The 11,850-nt window shown below is 37.2% G+C and overlaps 1 protein-coding gene across 2 annotated transcripts in view; it reads left to right on the forward strand.

Moving 5' to 3' along the window:
• ADGRG6 (adhesion G protein-coupled receptor G6) overlaps positions 1 to 11,475 on the forward strand; it is a 184,352-nt gene extending 172,877 nt beyond the window's left edge. Inside the window, exons 23-25 of one of the 2 annotated variants that reach the window (XM_032795001.2) lie at positions 1,770 to 1,922; positions 5,500 to 5,546; positions 8,364 to 8,444. In XM_032795001.2, coding sequence (XP_032650892.1) covers positions 1,770 to 1,922; positions 5,500 to 5,513 — 167 coding nt within the window. In that variant the 3' untranslated portion in view covers positions 5,514 to 5,546; positions 8,364 to 8,444. Of the gene's footprint in view, positions 1 to 1,769; positions 1,923 to 5,499; positions 5,547 to 8,363 lie in introns of both variants that reach the window. The other variant, XM_032795006.1, reaches the window with a different exon arrangement.
• Positions 11,476 to 11,850: the final 375 nt, after the last annotated feature.

Genomic DNA, 11,850 nt, shown 5'->3' on the forward strand with positions numbered 1-11,850 from the left:
ACTGCAAGAGTAGAGTATAAATCAAATAAGATTTTAAAACATGATCAGATTATAATGAACTTTAGAACCTGATCTGATCAAAAATCTGCATGTTGTCATGGTTAGCACAAAAATAGTAAAATTCACCCTAGTGATACGAGTCAAGATAAAATCCTGCTGCTTACATAAAACAAACCACCCATTAAAGATTTAAGTGGTACATATGTCTTTGCTTGGACCCCTCTGCATGTGAATTACTTTCCTCCCAAAGAATAAATTATAATAGTAAGAACAACAAAAGGAACAAGGACTTGAAACTAACCTTACATGCAGGTATGTGTTGCAATGTGTTTTGTAAAATTATCTGTTAAATTTACTCCTGTACATACTAATTTTGAAACATACATTGTGAGGTTTGGAATGTCAATATTCTAACAACATTTAATTGTGAAGTAACTTTTTATCCTAATTTGGGGGAGGGAGTATGACTTGGGGGGGGGATTGTTTGTTTCAATTGTAAAAAAAGCTTAGTTTAACAATGCAAATTAGATGCAAATTAGATCATTTCAAGTTATTTCATTCAAATGTATATTATTATTATATCAGTATGTTAGGTACGGTACACATATATAGGAGAACCCAGGGTCCAAATTAAGCAGTACAAAGCAGCCTTAGATCTAGAAGATCCAGCCCCCTTATGATTCCTTTTAGTAGGGGAATCCTTGCATGGAGTAGCCAGAGTAATAGTGCCCACACACCCCTTCTCCTGGGTTCCTCAGCACAGAGGATATGGCCAGGGCAATCTCAGACCCCAATAATCTCTTGCTGCTGGAATGTCTAGCTGGGTGTAAATTAGATCCAGAATTGCAAGAGTGCAAAGGTGGCTAAAAGTCAACCTTGGTTCTTCCCGCTCCACTCTTGATGAACCTGCCCCACAGTCCTTGCCCTACAGAACTCACAGTCTAAGATTTAAAATTATGGAGGTCGTTGGTTATCTATGCTTGTGAACCACATTTCTTTGCATTGTTCTTTTTAATCATAGAAGAAGAGTAAGGACCTGATTGTTTATTCTTTGTGCACCCAAAACTTGCACTACAGGGCCCTAATCCCTGCCTGGGGTCTCTTGGCATTACCAGAATACAAATAAAGAATAGTAGTTGTTGTTAATTTTATAAGAAGTTTTATAAGAAGTTTGGCAGTGCCATTTTTTACTATCCCATCAACAGAGGCACTGACTCCATCGGTGCTCCAGCAAAAAAATAGTGGATGCCCAGCAGCCCCCCCTCATTAGCTCCTCCCTCTCCTCTCAGTGCCTTCCACCTGCCACGATCAGCTGTTCAGGGGCATGCAGGAGGCACTGGGGGGAGAGGGGGAGAAGCAAGGGTGGGGCATGCTCAGGGGAGGGGGGAAGAAGCGGGGAAGAGGCGGGGTGGGAGCTTGGGGGAAGGGGTGGAGTGGGGGAGGGACCTGGGGCGGATCAGGGATCAAGCATCTTCCGGCAACTCAGAGATGTGCCACCTCTGACCATCAATCAGTTTTAACCCTAACTGGAAAGTGGAAACATTAACTACTGTTCTTTAATGTCATCCTTAATAACAAAGTAAAGCATCTTGAAATAGTCCTGCTTTCTAAAGAACAAAAGATGCCACCGGACAAGAACTAGAGCAGACCACTTTGTTATAAGTAATGTAAAAAGTGCTTCTGATGCTTGGAAATTAAATAATTGAGAGAAACAGGAGTTTAGTGCTGATAGAAATGAATGATTTAAAAAAAAGTCTATTCATTTTCAGACTGGAGCAAGACAGCAACTAATATTATAAAGAAAAGCTCAGATAATATTGGAAAATCCTTGTCCTCCAGTTCTATTGGCTCCAACTCAACTTATCTGACATCCAAATCTAAATCCACTTCAAATACATACTTCAAAAGAAACAGCCATACAGGTGGGTTATTTCTAGTACATCAAAGAGATCTTTCTGGTATGGTGCTTCAAATTGTGAGTGTTTACTTTGTACAATAGGTATGCCATGACTTGTGTTACCTTCATGCATAAAAGAAAAGCCAATTGAGCATTTTAAAAATGTCTTTTTTGTTTAGTAAGGGCTGTCATGAGGCAATATTCACCAATCATGATAAATATCTAATCTTGGACTTTTATTGTGATAGAAAAAGTACATTTAATAAAAATACTTAGCTCTTACTTAGCACTTTTACCAAAAGATTTAAAAGGTAGGTAGGTAACAGTAGCCCATGTTAGAGAAACTGAGGAACAGAGAGGTGATGCAACATTTCCATAGTCATATAACAGGCTAGAAAGCAGAGTTGGGATAGAACACATATCTTCTGAGCCCCATACCAGTCTGCTGTCCACTAGGCCAGGCTGCCTGCCATTTAATTGTAACTACATTTACTTACAAAGGAAAGGGACAAATGGAAGTTATTTGGAGGTTTGATAGTACTGTGTTAACAAAATATACACTGTTTTCCCCCTTGTACAAATAGCATACAGTAGTTATTACATAGTTGTTCAGATGCCATGTGTGTAATAAAAAGAACCAACTATATCTCTATATTCCATTCACACAAAATAATTATGTATTTATTCTAGGAACATTTTAATGATACCCAATCAACAGAACAACAATGACCTGAAAGCTCATGTGCTCATATTTGTTTTGGATTAGAGAAGCCTATAAAGCAAACTGATTTTTCTATTGAACTTTCATTAACCAATGCCTCCATGGATAGCTTTCTGCAAAAGACAAATGTTATCAAGAAATATTCTTCTAAAATGTAATGGAAATCAATGTTCACATATATTTAACCCAGTCTGTAAAAAGGGAATCTATCTGTTTGAAAAACAATCTGTTAGATTCGCTCATTGAAATTATCATCTCCTTTATGAATAATTTCAGAAATACAGACTTGCTTAAATGAACTGACCAGAAGGAACTTTCAGACTTTTTATAATACTAAATACACTTCACAGAGTCACAAGACAGGTCCCATTTCTGATACTCCAGTCTCCTTTCATGTGTAGATCGCCTACTGACATCAGTTGAAGCTCTACACAAATATGGAGAACAGAGCATCAGAGTCAAGTTTCACTGTGTGATTTGGAGAGGAGAATTTTGTCCACAGTCTGAACAAGTGATGTGGCTTAGTACCAGGAATTACCTTCCTGCTTTTCCTTCTCCTTATCACATGGTTCATTCAAGTGGACGATAGCTAGCTGGTTAGATGCAGTTTTTCAAATGTTTATGTTGCCCCTTTGGTCTGAACAGTTAGCCAGTATTCTGGGCCTTGCGGGATTGTTTCAATGAGGAGAAGTTAATAATATGAGTCAGGTATTTAATTGGTGTAATCTTATTTGCTTGCAAAGAATGTACACAAAGTGCTGTTTCCCTAAACACAGTGCAACAAACAACAGAAAGAAATTCCCTTGATCAGAAATCCCCCAGTGTGCCTGTTCAGTGAACTCGGGCTCCCAGAAGTCCTGTCACGTTTTCCCTCACGGTCCTGCTCACAGCAAACTTCCTGCTGGCTTTATGCCGCTAACATCCGCAGTCGTCAGAACCAAATCCTAGCATCTGTGACTGCCACTGGCAAATCCATTAGCTCACACTGCTTAGCATCGACCAGCCATGGAGACCATCGTCTTCAGCAGACCCTCCCCCGCCCCATATTTCCAGCTGTCTTTACCATATAAAAGGGGTTTCCTCCCCACATCAGCTTTCATAGTGCTTGGTTTATTTTAGTAAGCGTGCTGCTATTATGACACTACAGCAATGCCTACTCAGCAGATAGTACCTGGTCACATTCTCTTGTTTCCTGATGATCATACTATAAATGTGTCAAATTTTATGTTATAGAGTCATGCACATCTCTCTGTGGTTCAATCCACAGCACATTCTCAGTTCAGTGTGTAGTTCTGTTGACATACAATTCCATTTATGCCAATGACAACTGAGAAGTTATAAAACTGCTGTATAGGACTCTATCAATACTTCTTTTTTGTTAGATCACAGCAAGCCTGTGCTTAACAATAAAAACACACTTAAAATTAAATATATACTTCAATGCTTTGGTAAATTAGGGCCTTTGTAGAATGTTAGCAATTAGAGCATGCTTGATCATGCGTTTTCACTACTTTTAGTGCTTCTGCAGTGCAGTCTTAAAAGAAAATGGATTAGTGCATTGGATTAATGCATTAGGAGAACTAAAAAAGATCCCAGATAATAAAATGTAAGTAGAAAGAGGAAGAACAAAAATATTAAAAAAAAAAGAATTTCTTATACCTTCAAACAAACTGGGAGACTATCCTTTTGGAATAATGATCAGACCAGGTACTGAATATTTTTTAACCTTGTGCAAAATTCTCCACTCAGAACCTTATTGCAGATCAAGACTCAACATTTTGCTCTTCCTACATGTGCATATCCCCCACTAACATTAGTCAGAACCTCTGCGTGCAGGGATGATACATCAGATAAGAGGTTCTGAAATGAACCGAGAATGTTGTCCATATAAGGGAATGTTTCTATAGGATGTTTTTATTACTCAGGCTAGTTTCTTATGTCCAAGTAACTACTTATATGTTTTTAATTGTGAGTTAACTACACTAGTCATGGAGTTTTATGTACTTTGCCACTGGAACCTGGGCTGCCAGAGCTTGGTGGTAGAAAAATCTTATTAAAAGGGGAGTTACAGCAGCACAAACGTGCCACCACCACTATTTCCACAAAGGGCTAGCCGTGAAGAGGGTGTGGCCAAAGGCCCACAGGATGAGCTGATTCAGCACATTTCCTGAGCAGTCTCCATTGGATATCGGTAGAGCTGGAACTTAAAACAAGTTCGCTCTTAATTGAAACTCTAGGTAGTGCTATTACTATATGCCCTTTCGAATGAAACGCTTCAAAGGCACAGCTATACTGTGTACACCTCATATTGCAATTGCACCTCCATCACCCCTGGCCATGAATCAAACCCCTCGGGCCCAATTCATAAAAGCATCCTCACTCAGGAAAACACTTAATCATATGCTTAAAGCTAAGCAAGTGACTAAGTGCTTCCTGGATAGGGATGGACTTAATAAGGAGTTTCAGGGCTCTCCTAAATTGGGTCACAGCTAGTAATGCAATAATTTACTGGATATTATAGAAGCAGCAAAATATTCTGTGTTCTTTTTAATATTATAGTGATTTCCTTTTCCCTTGACCATTTGAAATATATTTTTTACTTCACTTTTTCTACCTGTGGCACTCTAAAGTAATTTTGACTGGATCTAGTTTTTTTAGATATCTACATTGCTTCTCAAACAAGTTTTCATGGCATGAAAAAAACATTCAGAAGTTATTTTTTTATCCATAGTTTTTTGCACAGCTAATCTACTCAGATTCATATCTTGGCGAATCTATAACCGTTTTTAGTATACAGTGTAATAGACGTATGTCTTGGTAACTGTTAACATGGTTGTTGATCCCTGGAATTGACCCAGACATTCATATGTTTATGGTATAGATAATGTCTTCTAAGAGCATTTCCTCAGCAGAGGTGGAACGTTCCAGGTAAAGTGTGCATCATTTTTGTTGAATGCATGATTTCAGCAGGGTGGAGGGTGAATCACTTGCATGAAGTCCTAACTGACACAAAAAGGACTGTTGCTAATCAGAAATACTGCTTATTCTTCACTATTCATCTTCTTGCCGACAGGCTGTAATTCAAAGGGCAAATATGCTTCGAACTCTGGTTGTCTATACACTGCATGGAACATCTGAAAGATTACCCTTCTAGAAAACGTACAATGTCACAGTATTAATTTTCACCATGTGATGCCTGTTACTTTTTTTAACATTAATTTAAAACCAAAAAAAGTGCATTTGAAAACAAAAAGATCGCCAAAAAGCACCCTACTGTCAAAAGCGATGTGATAAATTGCTAGATATATCACGGTACATTTCTAGAAGGAATAAATGTATAAAAGGTTATGCCAGGGATCTAAGAAATTATCTCTTTATTTGGGCCTATAGCCATTATAGAATTCAATCTTCTACCTATTGGTTTTAAAATATCTTTCAGTTACATCAAAATTAGATCTGAATGACGGATCGTATTTTTCAAATATGCCTAGAAACTTTGTTGTGTATTACAACTCAAGTTGAGTATTTGTTTAGTAGAACGGACAAAAGAAACCATTTTCATGAGTTTTCAGAATCATGTGGCACAGCTGTGATAGGGGACTGAGAGAAAGCAGTCACATGAAGCAATGAAAGATCATATATGCTGAAATACTAACTCCACAGATATCAATGGCAAAACTCGCATTGACTTCAGTGGGCCAAGATTTCATCTCCAGGGTCCAATCCAAAGCATGTTTAATTCAACCAAAAGGCTCCCATTGACTCCAGAGAGCTTTGGATAAGTATATAGAGTACAAAAAAAGTTTTGGAAAATGAGAATTCGTTTTAATGATGCTGTGTGAATGTGCCTAATCATTTTTGGATACTGAAACAGTCTTTCCTAGGACACAAGAATTCATTTTAAATTCCTTTCAAACAAAATAAATAGAAAAACTTCATTGGCTAGCGAGTAAATGAAACTGAAGAACACAGCCATCTGCAGTAGTACAAGAGTTATTTGCTATAATTCATTAGCCATTTTCACCCACTTTAAAGAAATAATCATTCTTAAACTGCCTGTTCCTTTGTTCATAATGAAACTGTTTAGATTTTCCTCTGTGCAATCCATTTCTCTTTTACGTGCAATTCAAGCAGCATTTCATATTGCAAATCTTTATGAGAATTATAGCTTGGTACCATCATTAAATCTTTTCTGAAACCTGCATTTTTATTTTGTTTTCATTGGTAAACAGTATATTTTATATCATATTTTATATAAAACATATTCTGATATTAATATAATAAAATATACTGATTTAAATAAAATTCTCTTTTACAGAAGAATTATCTGAAGGTGGTTTTACTATAAGCTGTACCAAGCTGGTTGACTAAAGTGCCAGCAGTGGAGAGCATTGCTTCATGCAGCCATTCATCTTGTTACCAAACTTTGTATTGGGTCATATCAGACTTGGGTTAAAAAGAGAGATTCTGGTCCCAAAGATGAGGTTGAAGAACTCATTAATATAAACAGTCTAAAAAGGGGAGGTAATGATTGCTCACTACATGAGCTCTCCCTACTGGTCAGACTCAGAACTGAAATGCTGATAGTCACACAAGTTGATGCTTGTCCTCTTTGTCTGAAGAAAACTACCACACTGGAGGCTATATGAGTGAAGGCTACAGGGTTAAAGGTGGCAGCTGTGGAGGTACTCAAGACCCTCTTTGAATACGCCTTAGTCAGTATCAGGTGAAGTGGAGAACGATGATCCACACGGCAGAAACAAAATACTTTTCTCCTTATAGCTGAGTACTCAGATATACCTGAGTTCCCTGTGTAAAATGCCCTTCAAACCAACTTGAGTACATGGTGATAATAAGGTATGATGTGGTCATCAGAAGTGTTACTGACATCATCACACACAGTGGGATGTAGATTTTTGAAAGTGAAAGGAGTAGGGGGAAAGAGTGAACTGTCTTCTCTCTTTTTCTCTCCTGCTTCATGCTTGGTTTAGAGCACATGAAACATGAAAACATACGAGTTTTCCACATCTATTTAGTGCCACAAACCACAAGCATAGCTCCTCAGCTATCCTTGTATTCTCCCTGTGCTAGAAAGTCAAATAGATGCAATTGTAAGAATCAGGCCAGTTTTAAAATCTGCTCATCTATTTTTATTTTGAATCATCTGCTGCTTTCTGTGCTTGTTCTTTTGTGTTATTTGATAATGGTTTAACTGTTATGATTCATATTATTAAATGCTTTTCACTAGCATTTTTCAGCTATTTCATTATTTGGTTCAGTGGGGCACTATTTACCAAATGTTATCAAAGCAATGCTTGCATCACCCCCTCTCCTGTAATACTATAATACCCAGACAACCTTTTTAATTTGAGTGTTCTGTAGCTGGAATCTTCAGCAGACAAACTAATGGATCCTACTGTGCCTTGATATAGTTGCAGCATAAGCAAAAGGGGTGATAGGGGAGTAGATTCAAGAAAGGACTGAGCAGAGTGGCTAGAATTCCAGCTATGTAGATTAGAATATGTAGAATTTAGTCTATAGCATATAACTGAAAAGAAAATAAAAAGGTATAATGGCAAGCTATTTAATGGCTATATAAAAAAAATCAGCAGAGCAATATAATTGAAAAAATAAATTACCTACAGTAATGTAGAGGCGGATTCCCTGCAGGTTACAAATCTGGTAGATAATGAGCTTGTTTTAAAAGCCCTAATTTCCTGTCCCTGTTTCTTTTCCCCTTCCTAGACAATACTTTCGTTGACAAACCCTCATCAAAGTTTGCCCAAGTGGATGAAGAGCAGACATCAATCATCCCAGTCCATCAGGTTATTGACAAAGTCAAGGGGTACTGCAGTGCTCACTCAGACAATTTCTATAAAAATATCATGATGTCAGACACATTCAGCCATAGCACAAAGTTCTGATCAGGTTTCTGAACTTTTGAACCACAAGACAACATGCAACCTGGAGATTCTAAACAATGGAGTACTTGGAGACTGAGTGGGGAGAATTATATTACCAGATTTAGTCATTTTCCCCATGGTATATTGTCATCCTCTTAACAGCTTCTTCTTGAGAGAAGGTTTTTCCCCCATTAAAAGAGTCAGTCATTTTCTCGTACATAGTACTGATACTGACATTTTCCCACCATGAAATAAAGACTGTTTTCAAACATCAGCTCTATGCCAGCCAACAGGATAATGGGACAGCTAATTTAGGTGTGGTCCTATGTGTATATTTGCAAGACTGAAGAAGCTCCATAAGCCCATCTCTCAATAATGTCAGATCTGAATGGTGACAAGACTTGGGTCTGTTAGAGAAAACTGGAGAAGTATCCCACAGTACACACAAGCTCTTGGATGCAGCTGTCTTAGTCAGTCTCGTCTTCATGAGAAATGTGGATTTTCCTTACTGTATTTGTTAAACTCTTGCTGTTTAGGTGTCCATTGCCTGCAGTGTTTTCCACAGGCGAGGAAAGCCCTAACTCCAGGGTCAAAGGGTTGTTTTGACCAAATGAATAAGTAAATCTCCAGGGCTAACCACACAAAGAAAATTGGATCCAAATATTGCATACAGAAACTAGACTATAAACTCTGGACAGCATTGTATCCATATGCACAGAAAAGCATTTATCACATACATGTGCACCAGGATTTGCTTGTGATAAGGGTGTGCAAGCCACTGATAACTCTCCTGCAAATTTTAAGTCCATATCTGCATGTATGTGGTTTCAGTTGGTTCAGCATGAGTAAAAAAGCTAGTGCTAGACTTTACACAAAGGCATATGTTTCAATATTCATTGATTTACAAAAAGGGGACACCTCCCATAGTAACCACCACAGTGGTATGTGTGAGCCCATGCTGATTGCTCATGTTGGTCAAGTGAAATGGGAGTCATTAGCATGTACATTCATAGGAAATATTACAAAGGACCCCACACCTTGTAAATCATATAGTGCTATAAATTTGTTAGTTACAATACCTCACAGATCCCTTGTAAGCCCAGGTTAGCTTGTCCATCTTCTATATTGTGGCCCTATTGTGTGTACAGAGAACTTCTGTCACATGACATTGCAATTTATGATGGCTCTCAAGGTCACAGTACATTACACAATAGCATTCAGCATCTACCTGTGGACTTGCATCATCCATATCTTCAAGCTTCCACTGGCATCAGCTGATTAAACTAAATATAGATCCGTACTGTTTGAGATGCAATGACCAAGCAACGTAAACTGAGTTCTGTATCATTGTGCTATGCACAGAAGTGTGTGCAGAAGTAAAAGAAGAACATAAAATACTTTACTTTTCTAAGCCATGGCACCATATGGCCATTTCTAACACTATTCTCAGAAGTGCACAACTATTCTTGAAAATATGTAGAAACCCATGCCAGATTGTGAAACACCCGTAAATGCACATTTTATTTAAAATGTCAGTAATAGAGCTGGCCAGAAAATGGGATTTTTCCATGAAAATTTCAAAAAAAAAATGTTTCCAAAAAAGGCATTTTCCCAAAAAGGCCATTTTTCATCAAATTATTTTTACCTAAAAATTTCAATCAGTTTTGTTCATCACACTTCCACAAACCACTGGTCTGATGTCATACAGCTATTGATTAGTTCTCAGTTAAGAAGCAATTAGATGTTCCGTATCAGGGTATTTGAATTTGTACCTCTATGGGTTCTTTGCATCCACTTGTTTACAAAGATCATTGTATTCTGTGCCCACACAAATGGAATATTATCCTTAACTACAAACACCATGATCACTGCAGGGAAGACATATATTTTAATCACATTCAATCCTAAAACACTGTTCTGAAGTAAAGGTCCTACAAATAACTCAACCAAACCTTTTTCATATTAGCGCAAAATCCTTCATGCCTGTATATGCTAAATTCATTCCTATTGACATCAAATGTAATTATACTAGGGATGAATTTGGTCAAATACTTTTACCAAGGAAAAGAATGTAGGGAAAATTTATGTATGAACATTTACAGAACTTGTATATTATCATCCCACCTGCCTACCTGCAGTAGATAATAGTGTTCAGATAGTAGCTTACTGTGAGATTTCTACCTGTCTAGGATGTTCTACAGTGACAAGAAGGAAAAGAAAATACTTCTGGACATTGAGGAATTAATGAAACACAGTTGTTCAATAAAATATGAAGTAAAGAGTAAAAGAAATATCCTGGCTGAAGCCTAGCTGTAACCTAACCAACAGATTCATGTACAGTTGCCTATATTTTTGCTAAATTAAGAATTTGCTCCTTTTTTACTACCATGTAGTAGTCCTTAAGTGTCTATGTCAAATGTTCTTGAATACTCTCACTTTTGCAATGTAAAATCTCTACTTTGTTGTTGATGTCACAACCTCCATTGTATATATATATTTATTTGTGAGGTTAAATATGTCAACATATATTTTAGCTCCATAATCTTTGTCCTTGTTATTTTAAGCTTCTAATTCATCGCAGCAGGAGAAGGAAAGAATAATCTCTCATACTTTTTCCAAAATTGTGAAATAGTTTACTGTAGTTGTATCTTTTACCAATACGAGAGAAAAATGACAGTAATTTGAAATGGTAGTTAGTGGAAATTAGTGTAACGGATTTAAAGATGGACTAAAGTGGAAAGAAATATTTTTCAAATAAATATTCATGTTATTAGTGTTACAAAGAATTAAAATATTTTAATAATGATTTTTTTCTTTCTTACAGTTCAGTGGGAAAACTTTAGTTGGTGGAATGTTGGAAAATAAGCTGCTGCTTATTCAGTGTGTGCACTGGGGTTTGCTTAGCCAAAACTCTGGGAATAAATCCAGTTAAGCTGGGAATGTATTTTGCACAATTCAGTTTTTCTTGTTGCGATTAATTCAATGCCAAATCCAATGCATGACTGAAGAGTTATGCTGGGTCATTCATTTAGTGGCAACCCGGTTATATTGACACACTGAAAGTATAACTTCAATATCTTAGCAGGGTTTAAACTGAATCTCATAATCTATAGTATTTTGACTAATCACTGCTAAAATATTTTAGCCAATTGTCATACCTCTTAGCCAAAAACATAGCTGAGTAGTTGCTGTGGCTTACATGCAAAAGCTCTAATGTTAAACTGCAAAAAGCACAGAAAGCCACTGAAATGTATTTCATCTACGACCCCATATGTGAGCCTCAGCAGAGAAAATGCACTTACAATATATTAAAAACTAGGAGGATTTGT

The sequence above is a fragment of the Chelonoidis abingdonii genome, chromosome 3, assembly GCF_003597395.2.
Source record: "Chelonoidis abingdonii isolate Lonesome George chromosome 3, CheloAbing_2.0, whole genome shotgun sequence".
Lineage (NCBI taxonomy): Eukaryota > Metazoa > Chordata > Testudines > Testudinidae > Chelonoidis > Chelonoidis abingdonii.